The sequence below is a fragment of the Somniosus microcephalus genome, chromosome 7 (genome assembly GCF_052327205.1).
Source record: "Somniosus microcephalus isolate GS21.2 chromosome 7, FLI_Smic_1.0, whole genome shotgun sequence".
Lineage (NCBI taxonomy): Eukaryota > Metazoa > Chordata > Chondrichthyes > Squaliformes > Somniosidae > Somniosus > Somniosus microcephalus.
Genome location: NC_140993.1, coordinates 56,714,772 through 56,732,871, shown reverse-complemented (window position 1 = coordinate 56,732,871; position 18,100 = coordinate 56,714,772). Strand labels below are relative to the sequence as shown.

General features: G+C 46.4%; 2 protein-coding genes across 3 annotated transcripts in view; one reads left to right on the top strand and one right to left on the bottom strand.

The window, feature by feature from the left end:
* tg (thyroglobulin) overlaps nucleotides 1-18,100 on the top strand; it is a 604,630-nt gene that overhangs the window by 296,302 nt on the left and 290,228 nt on the right. The gene's annotated exons all lie outside the window — the stretch shown is intronic.
* Nucleotides 1-18,100, bottom strand: part of sla1a (Src like adaptor 1a) — an 88,556-nt gene that overhangs the window by 33,930 nt on the left and 36,526 nt on the right. For both annotated transcript variants that reach the window (XM_085992483.1, XM_085992482.1), the window contains one exon: nucleotides 7,723-7,816. In XM_085992483.1, the coding sequence (XP_085848609.1) occupies nucleotides 7,723-7,786 (64 nt within the window). In that variant the 5' untranslated portion in view covers nucleotides 7,787-7,816. The remainder of the gene's footprint in view (nucleotides 1-7,722; nucleotides 7,817-18,100) is intronic.

Sequence of the window (18,100 nt, the reverse complement as noted above, 5' to 3'; positions counted from 1 at the left end):
GACAGCTTAGTCTCTTGTTTCCGGAGTCGGTATCGCTCTTCTGGTCTACGGAGCTACTGTCCGTCATCATTTGTACCTTTCTGTACTTTTCCTTATTGATTTTTTTTCTGTCAGTGGATTTTTTGTTTCCAGATCGGCATACACGTGCAATGTGTCCCATCTTTCCGCATTGCCTGCATGCTTTGTCCTTGAACCAGCAGTCCTTCTGGTCATGGGTGGATCTGCCGCAGCGATAACATCTCTCAAAACCCTGTGTCATTTCATGGGTGCTGAAGTCCTGTGGCTTTTGCTGTATCTCTGCAGCTCCTCTTGCTGCTGCTTCGTATGATACAGCACACTGAAAGCCTTGTCCAGTGTCAAATCTTTCTCAGAAAGTAGCCTTTTCTGTGTTCCTTCACTTTGGAGACCGCAGACGAATTTGTCTCGAAGAGAATCTGCCAGTCCTGCCCCGAATTGGCAGTGCTTTGACAACTTCCTTAATTCGGTGAGGTAATCATCATTACTTTCATTCTTGTGCTGATTCCTCCTGAAGAATTTGAATCGTTCCGCTATCAGCAGCGGTGTTGGGTTTAAGTGCTCCTGTAGGGTATCAACAATCTCCTTAAAATTCTTGTCCATCGGTTTGGCTGGAGTGATTAAGTTTCGTAACAGCCCATATGTCCTTGTGCCCATTAGATTTAGAAGTACCGATGCCTTTTTATCATCCTCTATTTCATTCGCTGTGTAATATACTTCCACTCTTTCCACATATGTGGTCCAATCCTCTGTATCACTATCGAAAGCAATAATATTGCCAGTCTTAGGCATCATGAAAAAAAAATGGCACCTCCCGCGCTTTCCTTTCTTCCCTGCCGAGAAAAAATGGCGCCTCCCGTGCTTTCCCGCCGCTGCCGCTGCTGACAACTCTGTTCTCCGCGGTTTTTATTTACATAGATATTTTTAATAGTTGGAGACTCGTTCCCGCCGGACTCTCTGGGACTTTTCCCTCCCTCTGCTTGGTCCGAACGCCGACCTGCTTTGCAGCGCCGGCCGTCTCCCGAGTGCTCCACCCTCCGTCTCTGTTTTCCTCCGCCTTCGCTGCTCGGCCCCGCTGCAGAGCCAGCCGATCGAGTCCCAGCCCGCCGCCCAGGAAGGATTATTGCAGTACCTGCCACCAGCCCGGCTAGCTGGTGAAACCACAGTTTTTTCTTCTTTTTTCTTCGACCTTCATCTGAGGAATCGATCTCCTTGAGGTGCTGCCGAATTGCAGGTAAGTCCATTTCCAATTCGTCGCCACTGTTGTATCCATGTGTTAATGGAGACATGGAATGCAGGAGTTGGTTTAACAGGTGTTTACTGAACAAAGTCTGGAGGTGAACTAAAAGATACAAGACACTATACAGGCTTATATAGCCCGAGTGGCCACTACCGGCATTACAGTACACAGGGGCTCTTAAAGGCACATACACCACACCAGACTTGCTCCTTCTTGTTGGGCTGGGTAATGCACTGGCGGGCTTAATAGGCCCCATTAAGGTAAGTTCATTTTCCAGAGTGGGATGGAGTCAGCAGTGGGGTCACAACCCGCCATGAACACCGGCCGCACCGAACCCACCCAGGTAGGCAAAATTCCGGGCATAGAATGCAAAAGCATGAAAGTTATGCCTAACCTTTATAAATCAGTTAGGCCTGTTCTGGACACCACACTTTAGGAAGGGTGTCAAGGTCTTGAAGAGGGTACAGGGGAGATTTACTAGAATGGTACCAAGGATGAAGGACTATAGAAACTGGGATTGTTCTCCTTAGAGCAGCGAAGGTTTAATAGAGGTGTTCAAAATTATGAGGGGTTTTGATAGAGTAAATAGGGAGAAACTTTCCACTAGCAGAAGGGTCGGTAACCAGTGCAAACAGATTTAAGGTAATTGTCAAAAGAAACAGAGGGAACCAGGCCTTGAGTTGTTATGATCTGGAATGCACTGCCTGAAAGGTTGGTTGAAGCAGATTCAATAATAACTTTCAAAAGGGAATTGGATAAATACTTGAAGCGGAAAAATTTGACAGGGCTATGAGATTAAATGGATAGTATTGTGTATGTACCTTTAAGAGAATAACTGGTCTCAGACTGCAGTACCGGCAGTGACCACCCCTGTATAAAAGGCGCTAGTGAGCCTCTATTGTTTTCAGTTTCACTATTGACTTCCATCAGTAAAGACTTGTTTTGTTCAACTCCTGCTGTCCATGTCCCAATCATTCACGGACATAATACTGGCGACGAGCAGATACGAACTTACCTACAGTCTGCACCACCTCCTGGGATCCATTCCTACAGCGAAGTGTGCAGAGGTCGAGGCCAGAAAGAAAAAAAAAAGTAAGAAGCAGTAGAAACGGGCGTCGACCATGGGCATCCGCCCCTGTGTTAGCGGAGTTGAAGATTGCTGGAGAAGCTGTCGAAAGCGGGGCCTGGTTCCTGTCGACGGTGCTTCAGCTAATCGGGCTGGTGGCAGGTAGTACACTGATCCTTCCTGGGCTGCGGCGGTCGCGAACTCGAGCGGGTGGCTTGCAACGGGGCCGAGCAGCGTTGTCGGGAAGAAGAGAGAGAGAGGGTGGAGCACACAGGGCGCGGCCGGTGCTATGAAGCCGGGCTGCGTATAGACCCGAGAAGAGGGAGGCAAGAGTCCCACAGGGTTGTTCCACGACGGGAAAATAATAAAAAAAGAAATATTAAACGCGCAAGAAACTGCGAGGAGCTGCAGGTTGCAACGGGAACCGCAGAAAGCAGCGCTAGCAACAACGGGGAAGAAGGCAAAGCGCAGGAGGCGCCGTCTTAATCAGCGGGGAAGAAGGCAAAGCGCGGGAGGCGCCATTTTAGATTTGCAAGATGCCGAAGACTGGCTGTATCACTGCTTTTGATAATACAATAGAGGACTGAACCACGTATGTGGAAAGAGTCAAGGTATATTTCGAGGCAAACGAAATAGCTGATGAGAAAAAGGCATCGGTATTGCTAAACGTAATGGGCGCTAGAACGTACGGCCTATTGCGGGACCTGATTACTCCAGCCAAACCAAAGGCGAAGAGTTTAACGAAATTGTTGCTGTCCTACAGGAACACCTAAACCCTGCACCGCTGTTGATAGCAGAAAGATTTAAATTCCACAGGAGAACTCAGCATAAAGATGAGAGCAATGCTGAGTACCTTACGGAACTACGCAAGCTATCAAAGCACTGCCAGTTCGGGGCAGGACTGGCAGATACCCTACGGGACAAATTTGTCTGTGGACTCCTGAGTGAAGGAACACAGAAGAAGTTACTCTCAGAGAAAGAGCTGACGCTAGATAAGGCTTTCAGCGTGGCAGTATCGTATGAAGCAGCAGCCAGGGGAGCTGCAGCAATTCAACAAAAGCCACAGGAATACGGCACCCACGAAATGACACGGGGATTTGCAAAATGTTATCGCTGCGGTGGAACTAACCATGACCAGAAGGACTGCTGGTCCAAAGACAAAATATGCAGGCAATGCGGAAAGATGGGACACATTGCACGAGTTTGCAGGTCTGGGAAGAAGACCAGTGACAACAAAAAGGCTACTAAGGAACCGTACAAGAAAGTACAAAAGATGACGGACAGTAGTTCCGAAGACCAGATGAGCGATAGTGAATCTGGGAACAGGAGACTAAGCTGTCTCAAACTTCACAATGTAATCGCAAAAGAGAATCACCGAACCATTTGGGTCACCCTCACGATAGCAGAGTCCCAAGTTAAAATGGAATTGGATACAGGATCAGCGCTAACCGTCATGAATCGACGAGACTACGAGCGGCTATTCTCACACATACCCTTGAGAGAGACATCCATCGTCTTGACGACGTATACGGGGCAAAAAGTATACCCCAGAGGAAAAATAAGGGTGCCTGTCGAATACAACGGCAAGAAAATACGGAAATTGTATCTCTACATACTGCCAAATGGTGGACCACTGTTATTGGGACGTGAATGGATCAGGAAGATAAACTTAGATTGGCACTCCATTCATGCAATGACGGTGGACGGTAAAAAAGATGAAGACGTCACTCCTGGACGATTGTCAACAATCTTAGCTAACGCCAAAGAGGTATTTCAACAAGAACTGGGCACGCTTAAAGGCGTAACCGCCTCGATAAAAATAGAAGAGAATGCAGTTCCCAAGTTTTTCAAAGCAAGACCGGTACCATATGCAATTCGCCCAGCCGTCGAGGCAGAGCTGGAGAATCTGGAGAAGGCAGGCGTGTTGTCTAAGGTCGACTGGAGCGAGTGGGCGACACCCATCGTTCCTGTCATGAAGAAAATGTTAAGCAATAAGTCCGGGTAGCCAAGGAAGATTCGCATCTGTGGGGATTTCAAGGTGACGGTGAACCCAGTCCTTCACACAGTACAATATCCTCTTCCAAGGATAGAAGACATCTTCGCCTCACTATCTGGAGGGAAGCGTTTTACAAAAATTGACTTAGCACAAGCATATTTGCAGATGGAGGTCGAAGAGTCCTCTAGGAAGTATCTCACGATAAACACTCTTAAAGGTACATACACAACAGATAGCTCTTTCAAACAGCCGGCACAGGCATGATGGGCCAAATAGCATTCTTCTGTGCTGTATGATTCTATGAATAAAATCAGAAAGCACTTTTTCACACACAGGCTAAGTTTCTGGAGTGAGATTTGAACCCATAACCTTCTGACTCAGAGGTGAGACAACTACCACTCGTAGCCACAGCTGATACCTAAATTAGCCATAGAGAAGCTATTTCCTCTGGTGGGGAAATGCTGAACAAGTGGTCATGGTGTTAAAATTAGAGCGACCCCATTTAAGAGTGCTATCACGAAGCACTTTTTCACACAAACGTTACATGAAATCTGTAATTTTCTCCCCCAAAAGGCTGTGGATGCTGGGTCAATTAAAATTTTCAAGATTGGGATCGATCGATTTTTGTTAGGTAAGGGTATCAATTAATATGGATCAAAGGCAAGTAAATGGAGTTGAGATACAGATCAGCTATGATCTAATTGAATGGATGAAATCGCCCGCTTGGCCTACTCCTGTACCTGTGTTCCTATGGAAGGATTGCTGGCACCCATGTTACCTTACCTCGACAAGCGTCAGTGCCTTCAGAAAAAAAAATGTATAAAACAATCATGAAAATACGTCACACACTTAGTCAAAAGGCATTGCATGTAAGAGTGTTTTTTCTGGCAGTCTAGTTCATCCTCATGTTATTCGCTTATCTTGAGGTATCAGTACTGTGGAAAAGGGGAAGCTAAATGTCACTTTATAAAAACAACTCTTGCTTAAGATTAACCCTTGTAGCACACTGCAGTTTGCAGATACTGCTGCTCAGTCCCAGTGCGATCAGGTTGTGTCTGGCTTTGATGAGTATACATTTTCGTTTTAAGGCAGTTTTACTGCCCTGAAAGGTAGCCACATATTCCCCAGTGGCCTGCCAGGAACTGAGTGTATGATAGCACTGGAACTCCAGAGATACTGGAGAGAGACTGAGATGGAGCCCAGCACTTGATGGAAAGGAATTTTTCCCACTGCACCTTTACCCTCAACCAACACCTAAAACAGATGATCTGGTCATTTATCTCATTGCTGTTTGTGGGACCTGGCTGTGAGCAAATTGACTACACTTCAAAAGCTGTAAAGTGCTTTGGGGCGTCCTGAGGTTGTGAAAGGCACTATAAAAATGCAAGTCTTTCTTTTCTATTTAAAATAAGTGGGCTAATGCCTCTATTAACATATTGGACACAGGAATTTAATGTTCAAGTGTTAAGTACCTGACAATCTTTGTAGTATCAAGAACCAAATTGCATCGCTAACCTGTTGGTTACACACAATCATTTGCTTGCATACTGTCTCCACACAATCCTTACACCTCAGCCTAGAAATTCGGTAGGCTTAGCGCCGCATTTGAGGCGCTAGAGGGCCTAGCGCCGGAGTTATGCCCAGTTGAGAAATTCCCTGGGGCCCTAAATCGGCGTTGCACCGGTAGCGCTGCGCCGGCACCGATGACGTCATCGGTGTGCGCAGCGTCCCGGTTGCCGTGGTAACCCGGCCCCAAGCCGAAATTCAGTTGCGCCCGCCTCGCCCGTGGCAGGCGCAACTAAGACTCTGGCAACAGAGTCTTCCCCCAGTGTGCGCCGGCGCATAAAGGTGGAGCGGCGGCCGGCCGCGTTCCCGGCGGCCGCCTGCCCGCACCTCCCTTCCCGGACTCCTGCATTCCCCCCCCGCGGCCCTGATCAGTGTCTCATGCAAGCCCGGCACTTCCCCGAGGTGCCGGGCTCAGATGTCGGGTCAATCCGCCGGACAGTTGTCGGCTGCAGGCAGCTCCTCCTTAACAGGAGGAGGAGGCCTGCAGTTCCCCCGCCTGCCGCACCGCATCGGGTGCCGCAGCGGGGGATTAGCGCCGGGAAACCCAAGTTCACGCCCGTTTTGAGGCGCTAAAGGAGGGTTTTAGCGCCCGCCGCCGTCTGGGCCCGGCGCACCCGAATTTTCGTCGCGCGCTGCCGCATTACCGCTGGCGCAAACTTTCTGGCGCTACAGCCCTGGCAAGACCAGAACCCAATTTCTAGGCCCTCATGTTTCCTCTGGATTTGGGGCTTGAATGGTGGTATAGAATCCACCATTCTTGAATCCTAGAGCATATTCCTGGAATGTGCCCAGAATCCCAGGGTACAATTTTTGAATGTCCTGCTTCTTTTTCTTCTCCAAACAAAAATAAAAATCTTTCAGTTCCCCTTCCCTTCCCTCCTCTCGTTAGCGTTTCCCTGCCCCCAGTTTACAATGCTTCTATTTTATTTCCTGTTTAATCCATATAACATGCTGTGTTATCTTGTGCAGTATGTAACACATTTCTTGCTGTTTTGGGGGAGCATCTCAAGGTCTCAGTGCAATTTCGAAGGATCAGCTGGGAGCTCGTTGCGATGCCACTAACTGCAGATGATCAAGGGAAACTCCCCAAGCAGCCGTTAATTTACTATTCAGAGAGCTCAGAAAATTCCTACAGGCCAACAATGCCCCACAGCAGTAGCACTCAAAATACCACTGAAGGCCAGTGCAGCCATGTTTCCCCTTCCCATGTGGCCCTTGTGTCTCTGGGCCTTTATCCACAACCTACTTGGCTTTGGTATGTTGCGAGAGCTTGGATTCAGTCCTGTCCCTTCTCTTTCTTTTACTGCCCAATGAGAGGAAAGCAAAGGAGTGCTGTTAGGAAGCAGGGCTATCTTAACATCTGTAGAGCGCAATTAAACTATCAGTCCTACCAGACGGTGGATGACTATCCAGCCACTTTTGCTGGAAGTGCGAGTGCGTCAAATGACTTGGCTGTCACTCACTGTCAAAGTTCACACACACAAATAAATAGACAAGGAACTAGAGGGTTCCTGAAGTCCGAGCAACTGTATTCCTCACAAGGGAATCAAATTGTCAATGTTGAGAAATAACCCTTTTTGAAAGTGCCCTGGATGGCTCGGAAACTACATTGACTGGCACGTTTGAAGACAGCGAACTGAGATTGCAGATCTGTTTTCCATCACTCTGTGGTGGAGCATTTCTGCAAGTGGTCATTGAGCAAGACGTTGCATGGGGCTGTGCCCCTCAATGAATATTTAGTAAGTTACAAATTTACCTCAGCTTCCAAGGGAAACATCCATTCATTTATTTTCCTCATCAGCGTTCATCATCCAGTTATGGAATTGAGTCACAGCTTACCTGTAAGGGGCTCCTGTAGAGCTGGTTCTGTCTCGACTGGTGCAGACTTAAAGGTGTTCCCCATGTCTTAATCCTCAGCATTTGTGTGTAAACTCTGTGGGCAGGAAAACATGAGATATTCTGACTTAGAAGTAGGAGTGCTACCAACTGAGCGAAGCTGGCACTTAACTGTACAGTCATGTCCTCACATGTTAATGAAACCTCACATATTAATGAAACCAGGTGTGTTTACCTGCCTGTATGGTATAGGTATAAAATATTTGGGAACCTGGATGATGCAGTGGCTTAGCCACCGACCATGGGATCAGTCAGTCTAATGAAAAATCATAGGAGCATTGAAGTTGCTAGACAGAAAAAGACAGAGGTCCATCTAGTTCGCCTCCTACCATCCTGGTAGTCGTACGATACAACAATAATGGAGCTGTTGACTTATCATGGCAATCAATCGCTACCAATTAATCTACAACAGACCCAAACATGAGGTGAGGAAAACCCCAGTGGTGGAAAGTTTTGGGAACCATAGGTCCAAAGTCCCCTTGTCCTCCCTAACATGCTACACATACCATATGTTACTCATATTCCCACATTACAACAGTGACTACACTCCAAAAGTACTTAATTGGCTGTAAAGCACTTTGAGATGTCCGGTGGTCGTGAAAGGCGCTATATAAATGCAAGTCTTTTCTTTTTTCATATACTGTGTCCCGAAATATAGAAAGAAACAACTTGCATTTATATAGCACCTTATCACATTCTCAGATCATATCAAAACACTTCACAATCAACAGATGACTTTAGAACCGTTCTAATGTAAGCAAAACCTGAGATGAAAATCTCCTCTCTCCGCAGGCTGGTAGGGTCCTTTGTGAAATGAGTTATGACAGTTGCAAACTAGTCGCAGACCAGCTTAAGCCCATGGCATCAAATTAATTTGGCATTAGCTAAGATGTCAGCCTTGGCTCAGTGGCAACACTCTCATTTCTGAGTCAAGAGGTTGTGGTTCAAGTCCCATTGCAGAGACTTGAGCACAAAATCTAGGCTAACGCTTCTGTTCAGTACTGAGGGTCCGCGGCACTGTCGGAGCTGGCATCTTCCAGATGGACGTAAAGGATCCCATGGCCAATATTTCTCTCTCAACCAACATCACTAAAACAGATGATCTAGTCATTATCTCATTGCTGTTTGTGGACACTTGCCCTGTGCAAATTGGCTGCCGTGTTTCCTACATTTCAACAGTGACTGGACTTAAAAAGTAAAGTGGCTGTAAAGTGCTATGGGATGTCCGGAGGTCGTAAAAGTTGCTGTATAAATGCAAATCTTTTATTTTTTCTTTCTATTAATTGGTGTGGGAAATAAAAATGTCACACTGATGCAGTAAGGATGTCCTTCAAATATCGGAGTTTAGGGGACATTGTTGAGACACCGTCGGCTAGATTTTCATTGAGGAGGCGGGTAGGAGGCAGGACTACAACTTTCGGGATTGTAGTCCCGCCTCCATCAAGTTGTAGCCAACCCACGCAATTTTGACTTGATTGACATTGTTGAGCCCGCCCAGCGGGCTCAGCAGGCCAATTAAGGGCCACCCGGCAACAGGTGACATCACAGATTGATATTTCATTTGTCAAGACCTTTTGACAGATGAAATATCAGCGTTTGACAGCTGTTTGAAGCTGTCAAACACTGACAATCTGTACTCTAAGTTAATTCCTTCCTCTCCGGATGATTTAGAGATCTCCCCGGAACAGAAAGGTGAATGCTGCAATTTTTGACAGATTGCGGCCATTCTGCTTTCTGTGCTGGTGAGATGAGGGACTCCCGAGACCTGAAGGAAGGAAGGCTATAAAGGTAAGAAAAGGTAAGTAAAACTTCTTTGAACACACCAAACGCACTTACCTCTGCACTCATGCACCCATCACTTACCTGATCACAGGACATCTCGAACCCTCCAAGCCCTTCAGCCCGACAGCCCGCCTCGCTAACTTGGCGTGGTTTGGAGCCGTCGGGAATCCCACACTTCAGGGATGAAAATAGGGATTAGGCTAAAAACTGCCTGTTAACTACCTGTTAACAGGCAGTTAATTGGCACTAATCCCCTTCCCGCTTGGAGAGGTGGGTCCCAGTGCGGGTCGGGTACCCGCCTCCTTTGAAACTGGCATGGGGGCGGGTTGGGGGCCGGATGGGTTCGTGCCCCCCGATTTCGGGATTTTAACCCCCCACACGCCTCCAATCCTGCCTCCACGGCCCAACGAAAAACCTGTCCCTTTACTTTGCTTCCAGTACTTGCTGGACCTGACCTGTGAGTGCTTGTGGCTGACACTGAGTGCTTGAAGTGGACAAGTGTTCCGCTCCCCAGCATTAGTATCACTTCTTCCTGTTAAGTGCAAACACCGAAAAAAAAAGAGCTACAAAGGAATGTTCCTCCAGTCTCTTTACTTAGTGGTGTTTTCAAAAGGAAGTACTTCAGAGAAGCAGGAATTGAAAGCTGTTTCTACATTGTTTAGTTTTAACCGAGTGCATAGATCACACTGTCTTGTTGTGCAATAGACTCGTGTAGCAAAATCCAACTTGCACAATTGCAAATTTATGCAGGGAACTCTCGACACTGAAGTTTATTCCACATCTGACTGTGCTGTACCTGACCTGGGAGTGCTTGATCTCACAATGTTCAGGGTCCATGGCGTGCACGGAGTTAAATACTGCACTTTCTTCAAGAATACGATTTCATATGAAGCCTAGATTTCATAAGCACATTTTACTTAGATATATAAAGTCAATGTTAAGCCTTCATTTTCTTGGCTTTATTGACCACTTCTGTATTTGCAGATTTCTGACTTTAATCTGTAGCTCAGTGGTTTAAGGCCCACTCCAGAGATTGAGCATATAATCTAGTCTGACACCCCAGTGCAGCACTGAGAGAGTGCTGCACTGTCAGAGTTGCTGTATTTCGGATGAGAGGTTAAACCGAGGCTCTGTCTGCTCTCTCAGGTGAACGTAAAAGATCCCATGGCACTATTTCGAAGAAGAGGGAAGTTCTCCCTGGTGTCCTGGCCAATATTTATCCCTCAACCAACATCAATAAAAACAGATGATCTGAATTGCTGTTTGTGGGAGCTTGCTGTGCGTAGATTGACTGCCGTGTTTCCTACATTACAACAGTGACTACACTTCAAAAGTACTTCATTGGCTGTAAAGCGCTTTGGGATGTCCTGAGGTCATAAAAGGTGCTATATAAATGCAAGTCTTTCTTTCTTGTTAAACATTTTAAAAGTATGCATTGAACATGAGTGCATTAACCAGTGAGTTAAAAACAATAGACAGAGAAAATTAAAACCCACTGTAAGAAAAGACCAAACAGAGCAAGAATGTCGGTCCTTATTTTTTTTTAAAAAGTTCAAGACAGTTTCCCAGCTGTAACTACTGTGCTATCAGATGGATCAGACTGAACCTCAAAATGGGGAAGTTGGGGCTGAAGTGCAGGCCAAAGTTTCCATTAGTCCAGTTCTCGAAAAGAAACACAGCAGCACTACACATATGCAGACTTTGTGTGCCAGACCCCAAAACCTACCGCATGCTTATCTTTATAAACTGTTCAAAGAGATAGCAAAATTGGAAGCTTTGCTTAATCTCTAGGTATATTTTCATTGTGCTTTTGTTGTGAGTTTGCGGCAAGAAGAATTTAAATGGGATATTACAAGAAGTCGAAGATGCAGTGTTTCTCTTCTGTTTTTTTTAAAATTACTTTTGTTTTTTAGTTTGGGGCTAATTTGTTCCTTTTTTAAAAAGTGTTTTTTGTGTCTATGAAGCCAATGAAATGTCCGCACTGAGGAGCAGAACATTTTCTATTTTGGTCAGTGTCAAGCACTCCGAGGTTTGGTACAACGCGGTTTTGATGCAGAGTGAAGCTCCTCTTACTCTGCCCCAATAACATTTCCTCTGGTTGCTATGTGTTAGTGACGTCATAAACGCTATGCTAGAGCAATACAGAACCTTGTTCCAGACCTTAGACTATCCATGAGCAATACCATGAGCGATCTGACCAGTTATTATTTATTACTGGTCTTTACACATGAAGAAATTATGCAAATGAAAGACCGCTAAATAACAAAATGTGGTTATTTTATTTATTCATTCTCGGGATATGGGCATCACTGGAAAGGCCAGCATTTATTGCCCATCTCCAGTTGCCCTTGAGAAAGTGATGGTGGGCCACCTTCTTGCACCACTGCAGTCCATGCAATGTAGCTACTCCCACAGTGCTGTTAAATAGGGAGTTTCAGGATTTTAACCCAGCAATGATGAAGGAATGGGGATATATGTCCACGTCAGGATGGTGTAGGACTTGGAGGGGAACTTGGATCTGGTAGTGTTCCCATGCACCTGCTGCCCTTGTGCTTCTAGATGGTGGAGGTCATGGGCTTCAGGGGTGCTGTCAAAGAGGCCTTGGCAAGTTGCTGCATGGAATCCTGTAGATAGTACATGCTGCAGCCACGGTGCATCAGTAGTAGAGAGAGTGGATGTTTAAGGCGGTGGATGGATTGTCGATCAAGTGGACTACTTTGTCCTGGATGGTGTCGAACTTCTTGAGTGTTGTTGTAGCTGCACCCATTCAGGCGAGTGGAGAATATTCCATCACACTCCTGACTTGTAAATGTTGATTGTGCATATATACAGACGGGGTTGGTAGAGATGAGGCCATTGAACATACAAGTGCGATAGAAATATAGATACATTGGGGTCAATTTTCTGGCCGCCGTTGGGCGGCTTTTCATGCAGCCGGGGGCCGAAAATCGGTGAAAAAGCGGGTCGGGACGCCCCCCCCCCTGCCTGATTCCCCACTCCGTCTGACTTTCGGACCGCCGTTTCTGCGCGACCTGCTTCAGTCCCGGCCGCCGCTGGCGGGACTGGTCGTCGGAGCACTAATGACCAATTATCAGCTTGTTGAGGTAGATTTTCCGGGGCTATTGCGACTTTGGGGCTTTCCCCACCTGAAACACGCTTGCGGGGAATCCCGCTGCTGAGACCTGGCGTGAAGCTTGCCGGCTTGCTTGCTGTCAGCTGCAGGTCAATCGGAGAAGCTGCGATTTAAAGGGACAGCACTTGTATGTTGAAGGACCTTGTTGTTGCAGGTTTGGGGCTACTTCTTCAAGGCTTAGGCACAGCTGTAGAAGGTTGGAGCCTCACACACTTCTCCAATGCGATCTCCTGGGAAGCCCCTCTCGCCACCCTCACTCTGCGCTTCCTCAGCGGAGGCATCTACGAGAAGCATGGGACGCCTTTTTTTCCTTCCCTTCTTGCCATTAGAGGATCTCCAGCAGCAGAGGCGGCAGCAGCAGAACCAGGAACAGCAGGATCAGCACCAGGAGCACCAGGCTGCTGCTCACTCACCTGAAGCTGCACAGGCCAGAAGGGGCCAGCGCTTGGAAGTGGCTTGAGAGCACCTTGCTGCGCTTTAGGGGGCCAGTGGGACCCGTTTCTGCACTGGCAGTCCTACTCAGAAGGACTTCCATGAAGATCTGGCTTCTCTGAGGAGTCTGGCTGCACAGCCTCTTCCTCCTCCACAGTGAGGACGGGGGCTCTGGATGGTACTGTGGGGGAGTAAAGGAAGGAGTTAGAGATGTAATGCCAAGGTTCTTCTGGTGACTCCCAGCAAGTTGGCATCTGCTGACACCTGCATCCATGCAGCATTGGTCTCAGTGGGAGGCCTCTTCCTCCCTGACCTAGGGAAGAGGACCTCCCTGTGGGCCCTAACCCCATCCAATAATGCCTGCAGTGAAGCTTCGTCGAATTTGAAGACAGCTCGGGGTCTGGCACTGGCCACAGCTGCTGCAGGCTCCTCTGCCATCCTGTATGGTTCGTTTGGAAGCCTTCAGAGGATGCAGTGCTTGCTATGGACCTTGAAAGCACCACGAATGATGACATCATAGTGTGGGGATTTCTGACTCGAATTGGACAATTAGCAAGGCTTCCCACATGCTGGGAATTAATTGGCCACTTGAGGGAAAATTGCATGGAGCTGATTGACACTTTTTTATGTGTGTCAGAAACCCCACATTCGGGGAAACCCGACCATTTCCCACACAAGCTGAAAATCGGGGCCATTGTCTGTGTCTAATGTGCATACAGTGATGAATGCAGGCGATGAGGAAGGTATTTCATTGTGGGATTATTGTACTGTGCCACATTGCACACACGCTGGTATAGCCCATGTTCGGGTTTGTGAATTCTTCCTTAGCCTTTATCAGTGTGTTGCATCAGTAGCATTTCACCACAGTTAGTGATCAGTTGTGAAAGGACCATAGCTCATGACACATGAGTTGAAAGATAATGTGTAGAGATGTTACAAAGCCATTGCAGCAATTGTTGGCTCTGGAGATGGGAGAAGGAGGGGGAGAATATCAAGAGATTAATGCTATAGTTACTGGAAGACACAGCTTCCAACATAGCTCCTTTCTTCCCCCAATTTCCTCTCTTTCCCGTCTTCCTCTCCTGGGGTGCAAATCTATGTGATCATGAGTTGAACTTTAAGCTACTTGGATGGACATAATGATGTGAGGCGGCTAGAGTAACTGAGCAACATTCGAGCTGTACTGCGCCCGCTTAGAATGAGAGGCTACCATTAAAGTATGGCCGGAAAAATTTGAGAAACTCTGCACGCTTAGTGTCCTTGTGCCCTCCCATCCCTGTTGACCTAACACCCTACCCCGCAACCACCCCCCCCCCCACCCCACAGAACAGATAAATTATGTAAATTGGTTGATCTCGCTCTACATACGTAGAATATACTGGCTCCAATGCTCTTGCTGCATTATCCAAGACAAAGAAATAATATAATATAATGTAAAGAAAGAACTTGCATTTATATAGCACCTTTCATGACCACAGGATGTCCCAAAGCGCTTTTCAGTCAATAAAGTACTTTTGATGTGCAGTCATTGTTGTAATGTAGGAAACGCAGCAGCCTAATTTGCGCACAGCACAATCCCACAAACAGCTATGAGATAAATGACCAGGTAATCTGTTTTAGTGGTGGTGGTTGAGGGATAAATGTTGACCAGGACATCGGGGAGAACTCCACCGCTCTTCTTCGAATAGTGCCGTTGGATCTTTTATGTCCACCTGAGAGGGCAGATGGGGCCTCAGTTTAACATCTCATCCAAAAGGCACCACCTTCGACAGTGCAGCTCTCCCTCAATACTGTACTGCAATGTCAGCTTGGAATTTTGTGCTCAAGTTACTGGAGTGGGATATGAGTCCACAACCTTCTATCTCAGAGGCAAGAGTGCTACCACTGAGCCAATGCAGACATTGATTGGCACAATGGAATAAATTACCCAAAAAAATTAACTGGTGCACCGATAGAAGAGAGGAACATTCAAGAGGAATGTCTGGAGGTCAGGAATCTAGGCTGTGAGAAAAGCTTTGGAAGTTGGGCTTCACTTTTTTGAAATAAGGTCAGACTCAAGGACCGATATTCTGCACATGTGCTACTGATGGTGAATCTGGCTTGCTGGTCGTGTGTAAATTCTAAATGTAGTGAAAACTGTGGACCACACGGCCATGATTTCCTGATATGCATGGCAGGCGAGCGAGGCTCGCTGCTGGTAACATGCATTTGGAAAGCCGATTCTTTAGAGCCGGCCTGATTGAAGTTGTCTAAACAAAGTTAATCTGGCTAAATGATTCACTGTGGTGAAGATTTCAAATCCAGTTAAAATGAGGAAGTTCAGAGAGAGACGTCAGGAGGAGCTTTTTCTCCCAAAGGGAAGCACTGTTATGGGATGTTAAAGAAATAAATTTTATGCAGCGCATCATCAGATTCTCAGAATCTCCCAAACCACTTTACAACCAATTAATTGCTTCAAAGTGTTTGTCACTGTTGTTATGTAGGTAAACGTGGCAACCAATTTGCACACAGCAAGGTCCCACAAACAGTAAATGACTGAATGGCTAGCTGATCTGATTTCAGCAGTTTTGTTTGAGGGAGGAATGTTAGCCAGGGCACCAGGAGAACTTCCTGCATTCATCAAATTGTAGGAACTTTTACAACCACCTGAGCGAGACAGGGCTTAATTTCTCATAGAAACATAGAAGATAGGAGCAGGAGTAGGCCATTCGGTCCCTCGAGCCTGTTCTGCCATTTAGTGAGATCATGGCTGATCATCCAAATTCAGTACCCTGTCCCTGCTTTCTCCCCATATCCCTTGATCCCTTTAGCCTTAAGAAATATATCTAACCCCTTCTTGAATATATTTAATGAATTGGCCTCAACTGCCTTCTGTGGTAGAGAATTCCACAGGTTCACCACTCTCTGGGTGAAGAAATTCCTCCTCATCTCTGTCCTAAATGGCTTACCCCTTATCTTTAGACACTGACCCCTGGTTCTGGACTCCCCCACCATCGGGAACATCCTTCCTGCATCTAATCTGTTTAGTCCTGTTAGAATTTTATAAGTTTCAATGAGATCCACTCTCATTCTCCTAAACTCCAGCGAGTATAAGACCAATCATGCTTGACTAATCAACTGGAATTTTTTGTGGATGTAACTGGTAGAATAGATAAGGGAGAACCAGTGGATGTGGTGTACTTGGACTTTCAGAAGGCTTTCGATAAGGTCCCGCATAAGAGACTAGCGTACAAACTTAAAGCACATGGGATTGGGGGTAAGGTACTGACTTGGATAGAAAACTGGCTGGCAGACAGGAAGCAAAGAGTTGGAATAAACGGGTCATTTTCCGAGTGGAAGGCGGTGACTAGTGAGGTACCGCAGGGATCGGTGCTAGGACGCCAGTTATTCACAATATATATTAGTGATCTAGACGAGGGAACACAATACTCAAGGTGTGGTCTCACCAAGGCCCTGTACAACTGCAGCAAGACATCCTTGCTCCTGTACTCGAATCCTCTCGCTATGAAGGCCAGCATACCATTTGCCTTCTTAACCGCCTGCTGCACCTGCATGCTTACCTTCAGCGACTGGTGCACAAGGACACTCAGGTCTCGTTGCACTTCCCCTTTTCCCAATCTATTGCCGTTCAGATAGTAATCTGCCTTCCTGTTTTTGCCACCAAAGTGGATAACCTCACATTTATCCACATTATACTGCATCTGCCATGCATCTGCCCAATCACCCAACCTGTCCAAATCATACTGGAGTTTCTCTGCATCCTCCTCACAGCACACACGCCCACCCAGCTTTGTGTCATCTGCAAACTTGGAGATATTACATCTAGTTCCCTTGTCTAGATCCTTAATATATATTGTGAATAGCTAGGGTCCTAGCACCGATCCCTGTGGTACCCCACTAGTCACTGCCTGCCACTCGGAAAAAGACCCGATTAATCCAACTCTTTGCTTCCTGTCTGCCAACCAGTTCTCTATCCAAGTCAGTACCTTACCCCCAATCCCATGTGCTTTAACTTTACACGCTAATCTCTTATGCGGGACCTTATCGAAAGCCTTCTGAAAGTCCTAATACACCACATCCACTGGTTCTCCCTCATCTATTCTACCAATTAATTCCTCAAAAAATTCCAGTAGATTAGTCAAGCACGATTTACCTTTTGTAAATCCATGTTGACTTTGTCTGATCCTGTCACTGTTTGCCAAGTGCTCTGCTATTACATTTTTAATAATGGACTCTAGCATTTTCCCCACTACCGATGTCAGGCTTACCGGTCTAAGATTCACCATTTTCTCTCTACCACCTTTTTTGAATACTGGGGTAACATTAGCTACCCTCCAATCCATGAGAACTGTTCCAGAGTCTATAGAATTTTGGAAGATGACCAGCAATGCATCTACTATTTCTAGGGCCACTTCTTTTAGTACCCTAGGATGTAGATTATCAGGCCCTGGGGATTTATCGGCCTTCAATCCCGTCAATTTCCCTAACACCATTTCCCTATAAATACTGATTTCATTCAGTTCCTCCCTCTTATTAGACCCTATGTTCCCCGACATCTCTGGGAGCTTATTTGTGTCCTCCTTTGTGAAGACAGAATCAAAGTATGTATTTAATTGGTCTGCCATTTCTTTGTTCCCCATTATAAATTCCCCTGATTCTGACTGCAAGGGATCTACGCTTGACTTCACCAATCTTTTTCTCTTCACATATCTATAGAAGCTTTTACAGTCTGTTTTTACGTTCCCTGTAAGCTTACTCTCATACTCTATTTTCCCCCTCTTAATTAATCCCTTTGTCCTCCTTTGCTGAATCCTAAACTGCTCCCAATCCTCAGGTTTGCTGCTTTTTCTGGCCAATTTATATGTCCTCTCATTGGACCTAATTTCCCTTGTTAGCCACGGTTGAGTCACTTTTTTTGTTTTATTTTTATGCCAAACAGGGATGAACAAATTCTGTAGTTCATCCATGCGATCT